General features: G+C 37.9%; 5 protein-coding genes across 5 annotated transcripts; 4 read left to right on the top strand and 1 right to left on the bottom strand.

Annotated features, from left to right (window-relative positions):
- Positions 1 to 2,260: 2,260 nt before the first annotated feature.
- On the top strand, positions 2,261 to 5,360 carry LOC147284946 (Protein phosphatase 2C family protein). Its single transcript, XM_086244079.1, has 4 exons — positions 2,261 to 2,980; positions 3,617 to 3,811; positions 4,077 to 4,282; positions 4,409 to 5,360. Exons 1-4 carry the CDS (start codon positions 2,804 to 2,806, stop codon positions 4,962 to 4,964), a joined length of 1,134 nt encoding a protein of 377 aa, XP_086100205.1. The 5' UTR covers positions 2,261 to 2,803; the 3' UTR covers positions 4,965 to 5,360.
- A 547-nt stretch (positions 5,361 to 5,907) lies between these two features.
- MRPL11 (mitochondrial ribosomal protein L11) lies at positions 5,908 to 6,632 on the top strand. Its single transcript, XM_086245137.1, has one exon. The coding sequence runs from the start codon at positions 5,948 to 5,950 to the stop codon at positions 6,413 to 6,415; it is 468 nt and encodes a 155-aa protein (XP_086101263.1). The 5' UTR covers positions 5,908 to 5,947; the 3' UTR covers positions 6,416 to 6,632.
- Positions 6,633 to 8,709: 2,077 nt separating this feature from the next.
- On the top strand, positions 8,710 to 10,408 carry LOC147284944 (Transmembrane amino acid transporter family protein). The gene has a single exon (XM_086244168.1). The coding sequence runs from the start codon at positions 8,950 to 8,952 to the stop codon at positions 10,216 to 10,218; it is 1,269 nt and encodes a 422-aa protein (XP_086100294.1). The 5' UTR covers positions 8,710 to 8,949; the 3' UTR covers positions 10,219 to 10,408.
- Positions 10,409 to 11,992: 1,584 nt separating this feature from the next.
- LOC147284943 (Protein kinase superfamily protein) lies at positions 11,993 to 15,471 on the top strand. The gene is made up of 4 exons (XM_086244933.1): positions 11,993 to 12,643; positions 13,462 to 14,244; positions 14,710 to 14,757; positions 14,843 to 15,471. Exons 1-4 carry the CDS (start codon positions 12,461 to 12,463, stop codon positions 15,161 to 15,163), a joined length of 1,335 nt encoding a protein of 444 aa, XP_086101059.1. The 5' UTR covers positions 11,993 to 12,460; the 3' UTR covers positions 15,164 to 15,471.
- A 2,598-nt stretch (positions 15,472 to 18,069) lies between these two features.
- LOC147284942 (PHD finger-like protein) lies at positions 18,070 to 20,303 on the bottom strand. The gene is made up of 2 exons (XM_086244659.1): positions 20,172 to 20,303; positions 18,070 to 19,463 (listed from the first exon to the last, which is right to left on the bottom strand). The coding sequence occupies exon 2, from the start codon at positions 19,388 to 19,390 to the stop codon at positions 18,251 to 18,253; it is 1,140 nt and encodes a 379-aa protein (XP_086100785.1). The 5' UTR covers positions 19,391 to 19,463; positions 20,172 to 20,303; the 3' UTR covers positions 18,070 to 18,250.
- Positions 20,304 to 21,298: the final 995 nt, after the last annotated feature.

Raw genomic sequence — 21,298 nt, 5'->3', positions numbered from 1 at the left:
AGCATTAATTAATTGTGTATCACTATTAATTAATGGAAACATTAAGCTTCTTTGTTTGAGCTATTGGTTTTTCTGGTGGAACAAATTAAGCCAGAAGAATTGGCCCAAGTAGTCCCTGTGCCAATCTCATTATGAATGACTTTATTCACATTTATGCTGGATCAATGAGGTAATTCTCATCTGATCAGCTAATTTAAACTTAATTAGGCCTGTCACACCAGCTGTATTGATCACCTGTAAAAGGCTACATATGTAACAACATGTTGCCACTTGCCAACATCAAAGGTGTTCAAAGCATATATGAATAAGATGCATATCTCCTCCAGCCAAGTCATTAGTGAAGCTTGAATCATGAATTTGAAAATGAAATATAATTTCCTCCTTAATTAATTCAATAATAATGCATATTGGCGCATAAACGAATATAAGTCGTACTTGTTCGAGCTCATATTTTACTTAAAAGACAATCACTTATACGGTGCGAAACAATTGTATTTGATCTGCACAATTCTTTACGATATTTAGTTCCAAGTGGGCCTGGATCTTTGAATCCCTTGAACATCATGCATTGCCAACGAAGAGAGAGAGGAGAATCTTTACTGTATCTTTTATCTAATAAAGTAGAGAGCCAATCAGCAGTTATCCGGCCCACACAACCCAATCCCATTATCCAGAGGATGTTGTGCCACATTAACTAAAGCCACTTTTCAAAAACAAGCAAAAGACTCCATTAAAGCCACCTTAAAATTGCTGATTCTTCATTGTCATTGGGCAAAAAATCTTGATCGACCGAGAAGGTTGATTTGGACATGCGAAAGCAAAGAAATTTTCATATAAAGAGATATAGATTCTTCCTGGTATATAGTGTAGTAACCACTGAAGAAGATAAAGAGAGAAGCTTTCCCACCAAGTCATTTCTGAAAATGGATATTCCTTCCAAACCAGCTTTTCAAGTCCCTCAATTGATAGAGTCCCTATCCATTCTGAAGTTTCACTAATGTAAAGGAGTTTGTACCATCAAAGAGAACAAAAAATAGTACCACTAAAACTCTGTATAGCTTAATTGGAGTTTGCAGCAAAGACTTGTGAACAAATTATTATGCCATCTCATCAATTGGTTCCATTAATCAGTAGATCCAAAAAGTTTTTAACTTTAATTATTTAGTACCCTCCTCCTCCACTAGTAATTCATTGAATCTAAATGTCTGAATTGATTGGATTCATTTTAGCATATCTGAGTTGGAAAGCTGTTAATAGTAACAATTTCTGTACAGGAACTATTAATTTGTTTATCTGCAATTATTGTCTTTCCCTTATGCTTTTTCCATCTTCAATAGGAAGGCTCTTACCAAAACTCTCTCAACTTATCTACTACTCATCTGTAAATATATTGTCTTTGAGTCATTCCCTTTTCATCATTATGCCTCAGAAATAGAAGAAGCCAAAAAATAATGGGAAATTTGGATCACGCTCCTTGTGATACAAATTTTATTAGCTAAGCTTCAACGACCTTCAAACTTTAAATACAATCAAGTAAAGAAAGTCAAATAAATCTAAGAAATTGCTTAGTTACCCTCCCTTTATTAATGAAACTACATTTTATCCCTCCCCCATTTTCATTTTCAAATTATAACTTCAAGTTTTTTTTTTTTGGCCAAATATAACTTCAAGTTTAATTACAGAAAATCATGGCCATCCATCATGGCCTTGCCCAATGCAAGCAACTTAGTTAGAGGCCACCTCGGCCTTTTGATCTTCTAGCCATGGTGCCTCCAAGGCTCCATAATATATGGAAGGGTACCAAACAAAAAGAAAGTAAAACATGTGCGCGTTGCAAATTACAATATGACGAGCCCAACTTGTGCCTTCCATGCTGGACTAATCGTGCTTGCACTTCGTTTCGTGTTCATGGCAAATTCAAAATCCAAAGACACGAACATGTACGAACAAGATTAGAAAAAGTGTGACATGGCACTAAGCATAATTGCACCTAATTTTATGACCTTCTAGTGGTGCTTTTGATGTTATATAGGTGTTTTTCTTATTCTTATTCTATATAGGTGCAACCGTGCAACATTTTTAAAATATATAAATCACAAACAACTGTGGAGGAATTTAGAAGCCCACATTCTTTGGACAGTACAACTGTGGATATATAAGGGGATCCAAGATTGAAGAACCACCACAATTACAAAGGCGGACACGTGTCAGTACCCCAACTCCCTCTCAAGGCGCTACAATGTCGACCGGAAAACCTGGAATCGCCAGTCAACCAGCACACATTATCAACCAAGTTCTTCTCTTTCCTCTCCAACGGTTCCCCCTTCCCTACTACTATGCTATGGTCTTAGGCTCTCAAGCCTATCTATCATTCATCTCTTTCTCTTTTTCTCTCGTGTTTATATCTTTTCGAACTCTTTCGTTTTGGCTTTTGAATTCTTGCTTATTACTGTGGAATTCTTCATCTGGGTTTTCTGAGTTTTGATCCGTATTGCCTGGAAAACACTCAAAGCTCAAAGCTTGGCATAAGAATGTGCTTGGTTTCACACAGAGTAAAGGGGACTTGAATGCAAATTCGTGCATCTTGGATTGAGTGCTTTAATGGGTTGAACAGCTGGGTTTGTGTTGTCTGGCTTTTTGAGGCAGCTGTTGGGTAATAAAAATGCGTGGTCTGTGAAAAATGGGCTTTTATTGACAGTTGTTTTCGGCTTTTAGCTCAAGGACATTTGTGGTGGTTGTTTGTTAGCTGTTTATGATGGCTTAGTTAAAAGGGGTTGAGGAGTTTGATGGGTTAGAAAGAAGAATGGCTTCAGGAACTGAAATCTCGCCTCAGGTGACCGGATTGAATATTGGTGGGTGCATGAAGGAAGATCCGAATGGTGATGCTTCGGGGAATTCGAACCAAATTAGTACTGGAAAGCCTCCCAGAAACCTCTCGGTTATGAGGAACTGCACAAGCTATGCAATGTTGACCGAATCTGTAAGTTGACTGAATCCCCGTGCCATCTTCTTTTCTCTTCTTAATCTTCAATTTTTGTGATTTGGGTTTGCAAATTTTTGTCCTTTATATGTAATTATGCACAATGCACAGGGATACCATGCTGATGGGTGATGGGTTTTCTTCATTGAGGATTTGGAAGTATTTGTTGCATTTTGTGGAAGAATTTGAATGATAACAGCTGAAATGAATATGGAATTTCCTGACAAGTATTTGGAGAATGGCGTCCTGTAAACTAAAAGGAAACCATTTTTCAATAAGTTGAAGTAGTCAAGGATTGCTGTTACCAAGCTATTTAAGCCTGCAATATTAATTCTGGTGTTTTCTTAACGAATCCATGTGAATTGCATGCTTCAAATGGCAACAGCAAAAATGGATAGATAGTTGTTTTAGAGGGTAACATGCCCCTTTTAGCTGCAAGTAGAATAAGTTCTCTTTAAAGTTAGCAAATGAATGTCATCATTCATCAACTCCCCCTGTTTAATCTGCTCTTGCGTGCATGTTTTTGTGTGCATAGACAGCTACTTGCTGAGGTTAATTATATAATGCTTAATTGATACAAAATGCTTTAAGTGGTAATGCTATAACTACTTATTCATCTATTCTCCTTTTTCCTAGGATTCAGATATTGGAAGTATTGGCTTGAAGTCCCCAGCACATGAGCCATCAGAGTTTTTATCTGTATTCCGTTCAGGAAGCTGTTCTGAGAAAGGACCTAAACAGTACATGGAGGATGAGTATATTTGTGTAGATAATCTTGGTGAACATCTTGGTGCATCGGTAAACTTGCCTTCTCCTGGGGCATTTTATGGGGTGTGTAACTTGCTCTTGTTAATTACTTTTTGAGTGAAGCAGCTTTGCAGTTTGGTTATCCTTCACTTATTCAAATGGATGTATCATTGTATGACAATGGCATCTTATTAAGACTGCTTGCATTAAAATTTAAATCCTTCATCCATGAGTTGGTCATTTCTAATCAGTCAGAAGCTAGGTGACTAAAAGCATATATATCATTCTACCCTGTAGTATTAATTGGACTCTTCTGGCTTCTGTACTGAGATTTTGTTGACTCATACAGGTCTTCGATGGACATGGGGGTGTTGATGCAGCGTCATTCATAAAAAATAACCTCCTTAGATTCATTGTTGAAGATTCTCACTTCCTATCTGGCAATAAAAAGGCAGTTAGGAGTGCTTTTGTGAAGGCTGATCATGCATTTGCAGATTGTCACTCTCTTGATAAGTCCTCTGGTACCACTGTTTTGACTGCCCTTATCTTAGGAAGGTGAGGAATTGCACTATTCACATCTATCTATGATCATTTGCATGTAAGATTGGTAATTATGTTGGCGCTGACTGAGCATTGAAGTTGATACAACTTGAACATTTGTTCAATGCTGTAATCTTGCAGGACCATGCTAATCGCCAATGCTGGGGATTGTCGAGCTGTGTTGGGGAAGCGAGGAAGGGCAATTGAACTGTCTAAAGATCACAAACCTAACTGCACCTCTGAAAGATTAAGAATTGAGAAGCTGGGTGGCGTTATCTATGATGGATACCTCAATGGCCAACTATCAGTGGCACGTGCTCTTGGAGATTGGCATATCAAGGGTTCTAAAGGTTCAAACTGCCCCTTAAGCTCCGAGCCAGAGTTGGAGGAGACTGTCCTAACGGAAGAAGATGAGTTCTTGATAATGGGCTGCGATGGCTTGTGGGACGTGATGAGCAGCCAGTGTGCAGTTACAATGGTAAGGAAGGAGCTATTGCAGCATAATGATCCTGAGAGATGTTCAAAAGCGCTTGTCAAGGAGGCACTCCAACGAAACACATGTGATAACCTGACTGTTGTTGTGGTCTGTTTCTCCGCAGATCCACCTCCTAAGATCGAAATTCCTAAATCCCACAAGAGGAGGAGTATTTCAGCTGAAGGGCTGGACCTTCTTAAGGGTGTCTTAAGCAATATTTGAAAACAAAATGCTTGCATGGATAAAGTTGGAACTTACACCCCTAGTTGGGGAACTTTTCCGAGTAGCTCCTGCGCCCTGCTGCGGCTAGACATTACTGATTTCTTGAACTACACGTTCTGTACAATTTGAGATACTATTAACAATCTCAATTTTGAAGCCTTAATCAAAAAAGTTTCTAGTGTTAGTACTATATAAATGGCTGCAAGGCTGTGTCTGCACCAGTCAGCCTGCTTCAACTTGGTTGTAGCACTTAAAAAGCAAACTCTAAAAGAGGTAGTAGTCCCATGTAGAACTTGAAGAAATGGATCCTGTAAAAATCCCCCCTTTTTTATTTCTCTTTTGGTTCCCTTTCCTTGAGTGGCTGCATATTGTAAATAAGTCATACAATGGCTATGGACATCACTCTTTAAAGCATAATGAGCCAAGAAATTTGGCTGTTAGAAGATTACAATTTATAACTTCTTTTTCCTTCCTCTCACAAATATGCTCTAGCACCTTCATACCTTATGGCAGTTGATCCTACTTTGATAGAACAATATGTCAAACACTTTACTGGTGCTTAACCCTTTTTTACACTCGACATTTTGGATTTAGATAAAATTGTTTGTACCATATTTTTTATGTCATTTGGTTTTCACTTTAGAAATGTGGTACAAATGTTTTATATCTGATTATACAAATTTCTCAATCTTTGATAAAATGTATTAAGGCATAGCGATTAATGATGATTTCACAAATTATTAATTTTTTACTTTTGGATTATTGTTGTCCAGTTTTATTTTTCCTATTTTACAAGGGCCAAATTTTGTTTTTCTCAAGAACTTAAAAAGTAAAAGATTAATGATTATTAGCTGGGGGCCCAATAAGGGATGGGCCTCGGCCCAGCTCATTAAGGCCTACTTCTAGTTTCAGCACTTTTCTCCTCCGAAAACCAAACCAGCAGTGACCTCATTTGAGTGTAGTGGAGCAATAGCAACAGAGCCATGGCAACCATAAAGGAGATCCTAACCCGGCGGCCAGTGGCGGCGACCATCCGGCTAACAGTCCCAGCTGGTGGGGCCCGACCCGCACCGCCAGTGGGTCCGGCTCTGGGTCAATACAGGCTAAACCTGATGGCCTTCTGCAAAGACTTCAATGCTCGCACCCAAAAGTACAAGCCCGACACGCCCATGGCGGTGACCATCACGGCCTTCAAGGACAACACCTTCGAGTTCACGGTTAAGTCACCGTCAGTCACCTGGTACTTGAAGAAGGCCGCCGGCGTCGATTCCGGTAGCGGCCGACCAGGACACGTGGTGGCTTCGACGCTGTCGGTGAGGCACGTGTATGAGATCGCTAAGGTGAAGCAGTCCGACCCTTATTGCCAGTACATGCCATTGGAGTCCATTTGCAAGTCAATTACAGGTACGGCCAACACTATGGGGATTAAGGTTGTGAAGGACTTGGACTGATTTGGGGGAAAAATCCCATTTTGAAACCCTAGGTTTGTTGCCCCTTTTTCTTCATTTTGAGGAAAAGATTGTGTCTTTGTTTGTTTTGAGAGGTCTCGGTGGCAAATTGTACTTTGTTGTTTGGAACCTTGATATCAATAACTTCTTGTTTTTATGGTGAGTTTGTCACTGATACTCATGAGTTTAGTGTAATTGAATAGCTTTTTTTGCTTGTGAATTTGGCATTAGTTCTTCAATTTGAATGGGGATTGAGGAATGAGGATGGCTATGGCTTTGACTTCACTTCATCAAAGTAGCTTTGTTTTGTTTGTGACTTCTCTGTTCATACTTTTTGCTTGCTAAACATCTGAGGTTGATTGATTAAAAATTTCTATATTTGTTTTACCTTTCAAATGTAAATGCACTCTAAGCCTAGGCAGAATTGAGTTTTTGTTTGTTTCTTTTCTTCTGTTTCTTTATGTCATATTGAATATGGTTGAGTACTTGAGTCCTGATTGACTTAGTCCCAAAATGAATTCAGGATTAGCTCTGATTGGAACTATGGTGTTGGTGATGTGGGATAGGGCTGTTGAGCTGTTTAATGAGATGAGAACAGATGGAAACAATGTTTACTTGAGTCCCGATTGATTTAGTGACTAAGTTGGAATGTAGTTTCCCACAATGAATTCAGGATTGGCTCTGACTGGAACTATGGTGTTGTGATGTGGGATTAGCCTGTTGAGCTACTTAATGGTATAAAAACAGATGGAATCAGTTGGAATTTTGTTACATTGATGCATTAATTATAGGTTTGTGTTGAGGAGGAAGGAGGGGATGAGTTCAAAGGTTTGGGAACAAATGGGGTTGCTGGTTCTAGCTCTCTGCTCTTATAATAGTGTCTTGTAATCTCTATTTGAGAACAAATTGATTGGGTGAAGGATTTGTGCTTTTATTGAGAGTTGGAGGATGGATGTTACTAGTTAGGATTTTGTGAGGAGGGCACCATTGAGGATACAAAGAGATTTATCATCAGATGGTTGGGGAATGAGGAGTTCCAGGTCGTCTTGCCCATTGCCATTTCATCCATGGATTTTGTAAAGAGCATCCCTCCTTGGTGTCGGGCTAGGGCGGTCAGTCGGTCATCCCTCCCCCTCCTACTTAGAGCCGGCCGTCAGTAGTGAGTCCCACATAGGTAGGTCAGACCTCTATTAAGAATGTCAATTGAGATTGTACAAGTAGTACGTAATGGAATCTCTCCCGATTATTTAGGAGGAACTTGTTGCTTCTGCCTTGAGTTAGGGAACAGGATGGTTCGAGTCTTAGAGAGCAAGAATATGTTCTTTGCTTCTGCCTGAACTAGATGCCAAGGGCGATGGCTCTGTGTTGACAATAAGACTTAAAAGCTTGCAATTTTAATTTACCTAGTTTTTTGTTTTTACACAAATGAATGAAGTTATGTGAGGACCCGACTTCGTCACCGCAAACGTAATTATGAGCATACCGACGCCGGCAGTCACAAGTCCACACGCTCTTTTTCATTTGGCAGTCAAACGTTCAAGCGAAGTGTGCGATCCTATCTTATCATATCATATTTCTCATCAAGCTTAGTGGTCCTGAATCCATATGAATACAAAAGTAGGTGTCTTTCCGTGATTTCAACCAACATTATGTATATATTAAAGGAGGGACTTCGATCATGAATCTATTATAATCTATTCTAATTTTAAATCATTATATCCGCAGTTAGTTTTTTGTTTAAAAAGAAAAAAACAAAAAGAGCATTGCTTCATGTACCAAATGTGATACATAAAAATGTTTCATTTACTCGAATTTGAATAATTTATCAATCTCATTTGTTTATAACAAATAATTATAATACATCACTGGTGGAGTTCATTTGGCATTGAAGGTTGACGAACGAAATCATTTATTTTCTAAATCTTTATTCAAAAATTAGATCAAGCATAAAGTGTTTAACTATTTGATTTATTTTTTTTTTGGCCAAATAAATATTTGATTAATTGGTCATCATTTTTTAAGTTTTTATCCAAATCATTGTGTTTGTCTATATATTCAAACACAATTAAATATCTTAGTAATTTTTTTAATCTAAAATCTTTGTACATCCGATTTTAAAATAAAATTTTTAGAAAAAAGATAGTTTAGATTATCAAATTATAGTGACGCGACTCAAATAAAGTATATTTAATCTTAGATATTTACACTATTTTTATTTTTTTGGCCATGGGATATTTACACTATTTAATCTTAGATATTTACACGATGGATTTTTTTTGTTGGTCTTGGATAAAGTCCCAATTCCCAATTGGACCTTCCAGTGCCTTGCTCAACTAGAATTATACAATGCTAATTGCTACCAGCTAACCAGCAGCCCCCAAATCCCATCCCTTCTTTCCCAATTCTCATCTTCCCCAAACCATCTCAATCCCATCCAACCCCTCAGCTCTCTCTACTTCAGATTCAAACCCAAAACCCCAACAGCCCTGATCAAGATTGGTAATTAGAGACTGGTCACCCAGAGGTCCAACAAAGCCATGGTGTTCGACAAAGAAGCAAGCTCATCCTCACAAACACTCCCACCTTTTCCTCGAGAAGACACTCCGCTTCTCGGCAAACCCCGCAAGCTCTCCTCCCAATCCAAGACCTTCGCCAACGTCTTCATCGCCATAGTGGGTTCTGGCGTGCTGGGCCTTCCCTACACTTTCAGGAAGACCGGGTGGGTCTTCGGCTCTCTGATGCTCTTCACTGTGGCCCTCCTCACCTACCACTGTATGATGCTCCTGGTCCACACTCGCCGCAAGCTCGATTCCCTCTTCGGCATCTGCAAGCTCAATTCCTTCGGCGACTTGGGCTTCGCCGTCTGTGGCCCAGTTGGTCGAGTCTCAGTCGACATCATGATCGTGCTTGCTCAAGCTGGGTTCTGCGTCAGCTATCTGATTTTCATATCAAACACTTTGGCCTACGTTTTCAACTACTCTGGACCAGATCGAATTCTGGGTCTCACCCCAAAGAGCTTGTACCTTTGGGGTTGTTTTCCATTTCAATTGGGGTTGAATTCGATTCCCACGCTGACCCATTTGGCTCCTTTGAGCATTTTCGCTGATGTTGTTGATATTGGAGCTATGGGGGTGGTGATGGTGGAGGACGTTATGATTTTTCTGCAAAATAGGCCGGCTTTGCAGGCTTTTGGAGGCTTATCTGTTTTCTTCTACGGTCTTGGTGTGGCTGTTTATGCTTTTGAAGGGGTTGGAATGATATTACCATTGGAATCAGAGGCTAAAGACAAAGACAAGTTTGGTAAAGTCTTGGCCTTTTGTATGGCCTTCATTGCTCTGTTGTATGTTGGATTTGGAGTTCTGGGTTACTTTGCTTTCGGTGAAGACACCAAAGACATAATCACCACCAACTTCGGACAAGGCATGGTGAGCACTCTGGTGCAGATGGGTCTCTGCATAAACCTGTTCTTCACTCTGCCACTGATGATGCACCCTGTTTTTGAGGTGGTGGAGAGGCGGTTCTGGGACTCCAGGTACTGCTTGTGGCTGAGGTGGGTGATGGTGTTTGGGGTCAGCTTGGTGGCTCTTTCAGTGCCTAATTTTGCAGACTTTATTTCTCTGGTGGGGAGTAGTGTGTGTGTTATTTTGGGGTTTGTGTTGCCTGCTTTGTTCCATTTGATGGTGTTCAAGGAAGAACTGGGTTGGCATGGGATTCTCCTGGATGGGACTATTGTGATTCTGGGGATCATTATTGGAGCATCTGGAACCTGGTCTTCACTCACGGAGATGATTGCACCCAAAGCCTGATTGATTAAGCAGATTGCACTTATCCAATCAGCTAATCAAGTTAATTTTAATTGCTCTCTTATTGTATGTATTCTACCATTAAGGCTGTAAGGCACTTCTTTGTTGATTATTATTTTACCAATTGGAAGGCCTACATTCAGTTCATGTGAGAGATAATAGAAAATTTCCTGCTTTGTGTTGTTGAGTTTCATGAGTTGGTATGATTTTTCAGTCTTGCAACTTTGATTGTCAAACCTTTTTGCACCAAAATTTTACTACAAATACATTTTTAACTTTGTGGTCTTGATGAATTCCGTACCATATTGATGTCCCTTTCAACTCTAATTTGAAGATCCAAGACTCCAAACCTTGTCGGTTGGCTTATGGAAATGAAAGAGTGTGGAGACACGCAACTTTTGGCAATCTACAGGTCTTAATGTCTTATACTCTTATTAACGTTTATTAGTTCAAATACGAATAATGCTATACTTACCACATTTCTTATACCACATTCTTATACCATCTCACGTGTCATTACTTTATTGGACAGAGTTTTTCTTTTTCTTTTTGGGTTTTTCTTTTTATTTTTGAGTATCCAATGTATGAATGCCATGTAAGTTGCCACATAAGGTGGTATGAAATTATGGTATAAAAATGTGGTATATCTAGCACTACTGTACGAATATCCATGTGCGGCTTGGGTTTGATCTCTAGCCCATCAAGTAGACAAGTACGACACAAACGTGAAACGAGTCGAACCCATAAGCCCATCAAGTACAATACCAACATGAAACGGGTCGAGTCCACGAGCACGAATTTAAGCCCAATAGTTTGCCTATTAAAATCATTCGCTTATTATATTAATTAATAATTAATTAATTAGTAGTATTTTTGTTTTAGTTTTGGTTCCTTTTCTTTTGCTTTTCAATCTCTTTTATTTCAAGTGTCAATCATTTACAAAATAACAATTTGATTATGTGTTTAGTACTTTAGTTTTCATTCTTTATTTTCTCCAACAAAACAACTTAATCATTACTAATTTTTGCAGTCGCCAAAATTAACCCTGTAATATATTATAAATAAGTAAAAAACTTACATGAGTTATCTAATTCTCAACCTGACCTCAAATGTAACAATTGTAGCATGACACATGTATGAACATACACACGTTGGACATAAACTTGGAACAATTGGATTCAACACGACATAAGCATAGTTGAGAAACTCCTAGACACACAAGCCGATTAAGTCTAGTTTAAATGGACTACACTAACATGTTATGCTCCACATTACACCTCTAACGAGCACGAATGTATTTATGTTGGGCCTAAACTTGAAACAATTGGATATGATACGGCACAAACATAGTTGAGAAACTCATGTCTAGCACAACACGAAAAACAATTAGGTCTAATTCAAATAGAGTATACCAACATGTCACGATCCACTTAATCCTCAAGTTGTTGTATTATTTATTTTCTAGGTACATGAAGCAAGCAAGCAATGACTTGTAACCCCCAAGTAGTTCATGGTTTATACTTTATTAGACAAAGGCCATAAAGAATTAGATAGATTAGAGGGCAGGTGGCTACCACCATCAACCATCAACCCCTCCATTTCCAAAAGAAATTGATCACCTCCCCCCCACCTAATGAGTACAACCTCCTAATCCCCAAACCCATGGGCACCTCAAAAATTCATCTTCTTGGGTAATTTCCAAATCCCAAATTTGCAAGTTTTCTTTATCAAAAAGGGCCAAAATGAGGAAAAATAAAGCATTTTCCTCGGAAAGACCCACCACTTGCAGGACAAGGGAAAAGGCCAGCAATAGCAAGCAACTAGGAAAGCAAAAAGAAAAGAGAAAAAAGTGGAGAGACTTGAAAGGAGAGAGAGAGAGGCTTAAGGCTTTGTGTTGAAGACCACACAATCCCCCATTTTAACTCTTAGAGAGACGCAGAGGAAGAAGAGGAAAGAGACAGACAGAGAAAGGAAGAGTGAGTGAGTTTCCTTTCTCATTAGCCCCCCATAGACTCTCATCAATTCAAATCCAATCCAATTCAATCCATTTCTATCAAAACTTCATAAAAAAGGAAACTTCCCAACATACCCAACAAGTATTTTCTTGTTTCTTTTTTTAGAACAGCTTCAAATCATTGGTCTTTAATCGAACCAACGAAAAGGGCTTTCATTTCTCATTGCCCGATTCGTTTTCCGAGAAACCCAATTGAACCAGATCGGATTCGGACCCGTTTCGATCATCGACATGTCGGGCTCGTCGACATCAGGCTCGGAGGAAGATGATGAGGGCGTCGACTCCTACAGGAAAGGAGGCTACCACGCCGTCCGAATAGGCGATCAATTCGCCGGCGGCCGCTACGTCGCTCAGAGGAAGCTCGGTTGGGGTCAGTTCTCCACCGTCTGGCTCGCATACGACACCACCAACTCTGTACGACACGCGTTCTCTCTTCCATTTCATTCCCTCCCTCCCTCTTTTTTTTTTTTTTTTGTCTTTATATGTGAATCTCAAAGTCTGTTTATACTTATTGGTATGGAATCTTTACTGGGTCTTATTTAAATCGCTGGAATTTGTTGGTTTTCATTCATAATTGCATTTAGGATCTTTCTGTTGTAGATTCTGATACTTAATTGTCCAAGATCTTCCTTAGTCTTTTCGAATTTCCGTTTCTCCATGCGTTTTTAAATTAATAATTAATGAAATTATATATTTTTAATTGTTGTTTTCTCTATTTGTCAACCGTTTTTATGTTATTTTTGTCCCTCTTTCATGTTGGATTATGTTCTTGCAATGTTGAAATGATATTTATATCAACAAAACATTATCTTCATATGTTCAGTTCTATATGCAATAATGCTGAATGCACCATTCTTATATGTTTTTGTATTACAATTGTAAATTATTTCAGTTAATCCTGATTAGCCTTCTGGATGTGCACCTAGCAACCCACTATATGATCACTCGCTTAGTTCTTTCAAGGTGCACGCAACCGCCCAAAATTGCCATGTTTGGCATGCAATTTAAAATCTATTTGCAGGCCTTGCCATTATTTGACTACTTGGGAAGAATTTATTTGAGCATATGCTCATGATCAAGCCCTCTTTTACAGAAACTCCGTGATGATTCTATACTTGCATTTTTGGCTCTTTTTTTTCTCCATGCATCCACATGAAGTAAATATTTCATAGGAAGAATAATATCTTTTACTTCATCTAATTCTTGCATCATCTTACATCCGTTTGTTTCAGACATACGTTGCTCTTAAGATTCAGAAAAGCGCAGCACAATTTTCTCAAGCTGCTCTTCATGAGATTCAGATTCTTTCTACTATTGCGGATGGTGACCCCTCAAATGCCAAGTGTGTTGTGCGACTGGTCGACCATTTTAAGCACACAGGCCCAAATGGGCAGCATCTATGCATGGTCCTTGAGTTTCTTGGTGATAGCTTACTCCGGCTGATCAAGTATAACCGGTACAAAGGCCTTAAATTGAATAATGTTAGGGAGATCTGCAAATGCATTTTGATAGGTCTGGATTATTTGCATAGAGAACTTGGTATAATCCACACTGACCTAAAGCCAGAAAACATTCTTCTCTTTAACACCATGGATCCTACCAAAGACCCAGTTAGGTCTGGCCTCACCCCAATTCTTGAAAAACCTGAAGGGAACCTGAATGGGGGAGCCACCATGACTCTCATTGAGAAAAAGTTGAAAAGGAGAGCTAGGAGGGCAGTTGCTAAGATTTCCGGAAGAAGAGATTCTATGGGAGTTGAAGCTCCCAAGCCTGAGAGAAACCTGGATGGGATTGATGTAAGGTGCAAGGTTGTTGATTTTGGAAATGCATGTTGGGCTGACAAGCAGATCACAGAAGAGATTCAAACGAGGCAGTATAGAGCTCCTGAAGTTGTACTGCGGTCTGGTTATTCCTACCCAGTTGATATGTGGTCATTTGCTTGCACTGCCTTCGAGCTTGCAACTGGTGACATGTTGTTTGCTCCAAAGATGGGACAAGGCTTTAGTGAGGATGAGGTAAAGATGATTCCAGTTTTAACACCATTTTGATTTATTTTATTACAATGTGGCTAGGTGTTTTATAGCATGGCTACTTTATTTGTAGCAACTAAAGTTACAGATGTATTATGTGTTTTCAATTTTGACAATCAAACCCATAGTTTCCCCTTTTAAATGTTTTTGAACCCCAGCTACCAGAATGGATTCTGCAACTAGAGGACATAGAGCTGGGTGGGCGGGGAGAGAAAATATTACAACACAACTTTACCATTGAAAAATATAATTCGATAATATAAGTCGACTGGACTTTCTCATTATGAACAATTTGACATTTTGAATCAACATTTCTTTAATTCTTCATGTTAATCAATATTAATTCTCATTTTGTCGACTGTTTTTTTGGCCATGTTATGTGGAGAATTTTATATTTCTCAGCCTTCTCTGACTGCTTTTAAATTGAAATACCCTTTGGTTTGATTGCAGGATCACCTGGCTTTGATGATGGAACTCCTTGGAAAGATGCCCCGAAAGGTGAAATGTTAATCCTTCATTGCACTCCCATAGTTCTCCAATAACTTTGTCTAATTCCATTTTTCTCTTATGCTTGGGTTTGCAGATAGCCATTGGAGGAGCTTGTTCCAAGGATTTCTTTGACAGACATGGTGATCTAAAGAGAATCCGGAGGCTGAAGTTTTGGCCACTTGATAAATTACTGATTGATAGATACAAATTTTCTGAGACCGATGCTCGGGAGTTTGCAGAGTTCCTTTGTCCCATTTTCGATTTTGCACCAGAGAAGCGGCCAACTGCTCAGCAGTGCCTGCAACACCCATGGCTCAATGGCAGTTCTTCAAATCAGAGTGAGTTGAAAAACAGTACTAGTATGGAAAAGGTGAATGTTGGGATGAGCAACCTTCAGATTAAGGTTGGCAAGTGAAGAAAGGAATGAAGGACGATGTTGGCATGGCAGCCCTACCACACTGTTTTAACGCAACCTCCACTCCACCAAATTAATTTTGTTTGTTACTCTGCTAATAAGATTTATTTTTTGATTAACTATAACTATAAGAGATGTAAATTAGTAATGATTTTTGTGAGAAGAATGACGTCAGAATTCAGATAGAGAATTTGACTGTCATTATGGATGATACCCTGGTGGCTTGTAAACTAGCTAACCAGAACACTACACATCTATGTGTTTTCCACATGATTATACTGATGATGATGATTGATCACCTTCTTTCTTGAGTTGGTTTCTTTCCTTCTTTCTTGCCTTTTATAATATTGTTTTCCACATTTTTATCTGATGGTGGCTTGATCTATGATGCTGGAGAAAAACTTACATGTAAGGATGGTTTGTTCATTATTCCTTTAGACAATAAATGGTCATGTTACTGACATGTGTTAGGATGTTGTGCATGAGAGAAAGTGTATGCACTTATTACATGTAAATTTTTTTTTCCTGATTTTGTGTGACTCAACACTTGATGGAACAATCACACTTTTAACTCAATAGTCAAGAAAATGTTTGTTTTAATATTTTCTTACAATAAGAGTTTCTTTAAGTTGAGAATGGAATAGCTTCCAAAAATGATTTCTTACTCTCCTCTACTATATTCTCACATATGAAGAGTGTATAAGATCAAATATGAACATATGAACATTATCAAATATATGTCAAGAAAACATGTAACTCTAAGATAGGAACATTTCATAATTTATGTTTGGCCTACATGCTACACGAGTAGGAACCCTGTCCCACATATCGGTCCTAGACATTAATAATCAATTGACAAGTGGAATGCCTTTTAAATTTTAATTTCCATCTGAAAAGTATGTTCTACTTCTACATGCTCAACCAACTGATAACGCAAATGTGGTCACCGCCCAAATGGAAGTGGGCCACTTCGAACCACTTCGCCCATACTATTACAAATCACTCATCACCCAAATTACATTAGAAACTAACTCTAAACATGCAAACAAGAATCCATAATTGAAATGGGGAACACAGATACCTAAAAAAATTCCGTAAAGGCTTTTGTCGTTCAAAAACCTAAAATAGTGACAATGCATCTATGGGGGAGTTTGAGGCTTATGAGTAAGATGAACTTTGGGAGTTGAAAGAGGTAAACATTTCAGTTATTCAAAATTGGGTTCACTCTAAACTTTTATTTAGTTTTTTAACACACGTTATTTGGTGAACAAATCGGTCCCTATATTATTATTTAGAGAAAATTATAGATTTAGTCCATTTATTTTATATCTAGTTCAATTTTGATTCACAATCTTTTTTAAGTTTTGTTTTGATTCACTAATTGTTCTACTTGTTCAATAAAGGTCCACATTTATTTCTCAAATTTGGCATGTCTTTTACTCTATTAAATCTCACTCAAATTCATCAAACATATACTTGTTTTAAAGCTATACATTTCTTATTTACAACCATATAAAGATCATTAAAATTGGAGTTACAAAACTCAAGATAATTGACTCCAAAGTAAGGTACTCGAAACTGCTAATTTTTCAAACTTCATCCAATCTCAATTCTCTTAAATTCTAATACTCTAAATTTGTTTTTATAACTAAGAAATGATGAAATATAACTTATACTTCAATTATAATTAAAAAAAACAAAACCCAAAGGATTTAAAGTCACAAATCTAGACCTTTATTAAACAAATGAAATAATTAGTGGACCAAAACAAAACTTAAAAAAGATCACGGACCAAAATTGAACTAGGTATAAAATAAGTGGACCAAATCTGTAATTTCCTCTTATTATTTACTTATAATGTTTTAGAATCAATTGTTGGCTTTTTTTTTTGGCCGGGAATTGTTGGCTTTAAGAAGCTCTTTTTCACAAGGTTAATTTATTCTTATCAAATAAATATTCTTAATTAGTAGAGTTACAAGGTCATAGTAGATTGTTTTAAAGGAAAAGTCAGGACAAGCTAGACTTGGTCAAGCATCCTTAAAATCAATAACCCAAAACATATATTAGTTCAGTTTTCACCACGTGGTCGGCAAAGTTCCAATTAACAATATTATTTGCCCCTCAACATTTAAATTGTTAATTTGAAGCGTCAGCAAAGTATTGGACAGTGATCCAGTAAGATTCCAACGCCGGATCAAATTAGTTGTAGCTGCACGTTCCTCCTGGATAAGTAATGTGGGACTTTTGCTTTTATTTTCTTTTCCTTCACAACTATATGAGGAAGTATTTGCCATATGCATTACGCAAAGATTGAACCATATTGTGAAACTTTGAATAAACAGCTCAATCTTAAAGAGGACTCAACAGCAATTAAGAAAGGACAGTCATTGTTAAGTTTTATATTGCTGGCAGCATCTCCTAGATCTGCTAATCAACACCACTACCCAACTCATCAGCTCAGAATTGTTACCTTAAAAAAACCCAACTCACCACAAGATGTTTTTAATAAATTCATTGAATACACAGGCTTGGTTCATTAATTTTATGCTAGTATAGTAATTAGTAAGCTGAAATACACTTGTGTCCATGTCATCATTACTGTGTTTTATGACAGGAGCAACAGGTACTAACAGATGAAACCATAATCATACCAGAAGAATTTCAAAGCAGGACTTTTAATGCAAATAAACAAAAATCAGAAAAGGTAAAAAGAATGAATTTGCAAAAGAATAAGATTACCAAAGACAAATGACATTGTTTGTACATCTATCACCAGCACAAGCGCAGGAATTATTGTGCAACATATCAACAAAGACTACCCAATTTAATGCATCCCTGTTACCTCAACTTCAAGCTTTGCTGTCAAAAGAGCAACAGAGGCAAATTCGGACTGTAAAGCACGGATGCAAGAAACTTAACATCTAAATTTACATGTAGTCAGTTCAAGTTCATTACAAAGCCAAAACAGCAAAAAGATAAATAAAATAAGGCCGTTTCTATAAGAAGACGTGAAGAACATCGTGAATCCTACCTCAGCTATCCAATCCTATCTCACTGGCCACCTGTCACCACAACATCATTTCAACATTATGATTGCATGACTTTATTTTGTTTCACACACGCAGGTGCCTTGAACTCCTGGCATTTCCACACCGGTGTGGCCTCAATTGGCAGCATGCTATCAGCAGAAGACTCCACAGGAAACAAAGGCTTATTTCCGGCAGTAGGATTGCCCATGTTCATGTCAGTCAATGGGGAGCCTCTTGCATCCATTTCTTCTTTGGGATTTGTTTGATCCCTGAAGGTGCAAATGCTTAAAGGCAACTTTTTTAGCTTCACTCTTCCCCTCTTTTTACCACTAGTACACATATCATCCCAACTTTTCTCCTTCGTCTGACTTGATTCTGCTTCCCCATTATCCATCTCCAATTGACCAGCTTTATCGTATCTACATGCCTTTTCATCTGCTTTGTTTTTGTACAACTCTTGGATGGTACCTTCATCGTTGACCTTACCTGGTACAGCATGTCCATTGCAAGTAGATGCTGGGTTTCGTTCCAATACCATACCCCCATTGGAAACCCTAACCTTCTCAGAACTGGCTAAGATTTTAGGTTTCTTGTGTTTATGGCCAGAACTTGATGAATTCTTTGAGATTCTCGGGGAGCTATTTATTGCTCTATGCAACTTTCGGGCCAACTCTTCATCTTTCTTGCAATTCTCAATTGGTTGGTATTTTTTGTACAAGAGCTGAACTGGCACATGCTTCTTGAGCTTGTTTCTTTTCAGGTATTTTTCCTTGCAGGCTACCTCTTCCGAAAAAGAGGCAACCAAATCTAAAGCACTCTTGGCTGCAGCCACTGCCTTTGCAGCTATTGCAGCTTTCTCTTCAGATGCAGCTCTTGCATCCTTTGCAGCCTTAGTTGCAGCAGCAGCAGCTGATTTTGAGACCTCTACCAACTCCTCGGGTGAAAGGTTGGAATTATGAGAACTCAATATATTTTTAAGACGGGTGTTAAATTCACTTGAAGAAGGCAATGAAGAAGAAGATGCAGAAGCTGAAGCCGATGCTGTTACTGATGCTGAAGCTGAAGAAGCAACTAGAGACAGCCATGAAGCACCATCACCATCTGGACTCTGTTTCTTCAATCCCGCAAGCAGACGCTTTCGTGGAGGTAAAAGGACATCGGCATCCAAATGATTGACATCACATATGTTAGCCTCCATTACACGCTTCCAATATACCCCTTTTGTACCGAAATGACAATTACTCTCCACACAGAGAATATGACCACTCCATCTATGTAAGAACAAGAATTAAACCTTCAGCATCAGGTTTTAAGGTTTTAATTCATACATGAAATATACAATTGACTAGGAAACCCTAGAAAAAAAAAAAAATTTGTCACATGCTAAACCAAAATACTAAATCCAAATCCAAAATCTATTCAACCATATTGAATCATCATATACAGATGCTTTTGTTTATTCGTGTAAAACCAAAATGAAAAGACAAAAGCTCAAATTCAGGTTTAGATGCCTTCAATTTCCGACAAAGCTTAAAAACATCAAGCTCAACTAAAACCGCGGTGGTTACATAGCTAAATTGAGTTTCTTTTCTTCTTTCTCAATCCTCATAGTAACTTAAAAAAACGAACAGCAGAAAACAACAAATCATCTTCCCTTATCCAACCCCTCAAAGTTTTCCAGCAAATCAAACAAAACTTCATCATGAACATCCAATAATTCAACAACAACGCAGCTGAACAACAATTACCATCACAAACACAACAGAATTCAAACACCAATTCAAATTCATCGAAGAAGCAAGATCGGAAGCAGAGAATCAAACGAATGAAAATTAAAACCAATCCATAATGCTACGAGCTGAATTCACCAGAATTACACAAATCATGCAAGTTTAAGCGTCATTACCGATAATTAGAACCGAGGAGAATTACATCAAAACAATGATCAAAACAGAGGAGATGGGTAAGCAGAAAAATACCTGATCTTATTGTCCAAATTTGTGTCCACCAGAGAGAGAGAGAGAGATAACCGGCGAGCTGTAATTAGGGTTTTCAGAGAGAGAGAGAGAGAGAGAGGAGGAAGAAGAAGAAAGAGAAATGAGGGTGGTGAAAAGAAAATGGAAGATGTTGTTTTGTGCTTATATATTATTTTGTGTGTCAGACAGAATTTCGATTGGTTCTAGTTCTGGTTCTAGAACCCCAAGACGCAAATCCCACAAAAAAAAATAACTCCATTTTTTTTTGTTTACCCATTTACATTTACTCACTCATGACTCACCAAACTAGCCATTCAATCCAATCCATTTTCCATTTTACCCATAAATATTAACTTATTTATCAATGTCAGCATGATCATCATTTCTTGCATGTAACTTTTTTTTTGGTCCTTTAATTATTCCTTTCTTTAAGCAATGTGAATTGAATTAATAATTAGCTAGATCGGGGCTGCTTGCCTGGTCATTGGGTAATTTTGGTTGGACTTACTTGGACATTTAATAGATTAATCGTGTTTAGTTGATGTAGGGCATGCAAAATTATTAATAATTATGGCCCACTATTGATTTTCATGCTCATATTTGTTCATGAATCTCACATTTTGTGTCCACACCCTTCACAATTGTAAAAGCTCTATGTTTGTTTTTGTGTTATGTGATGGTGAATTGAATTGAATTGAATTTTGGATTGAGTGAGTTTGTTTTGTCCAAATTCAAAAAATGATGGACACTATCCAAACATGTTATTTTTTTATTATTAAACTTCTTATTTATTTATATTCAAAATTTTAGATACCATGTGAAGTGTTTATTACTTTATTTGGTTATAATTGGTTATACTTATTTCTAATATTTAAGATACTAACATGCAATTTATTCCATTGATTGGTATCATTGATGATACTAAGATGAGATAAAGTAAAGATAGGCCCTAAAAATAAATTCAATTATTTTTGTATAGAAAATAAATAAATAATGACAATATGAAGGGTACATTCATAATTAGACAAGAAGGACATCTAGACATGCGTCTCCATACGTCATTACTCCATGTAAAAGAATGGATAACGACTTAAATTACATTACCTGCGGGGAACTTTTACACGTCGGTC

Source organism: Dryas octopetala, chromosome 5, assembly GCF_963921425.1.
Source record: "Dryas octopetala chromosome 5, drDryOcto1.1, whole genome shotgun sequence".
Lineage (NCBI taxonomy): Eukaryota > Viridiplantae > Streptophyta > Magnoliopsida > Rosales > Rosaceae > Dryas > Dryas octopetala.
Note: the sequence above shows the minus strand (reverse complement) of the source record. Positions and strands in the feature narration are given on the sequence as shown.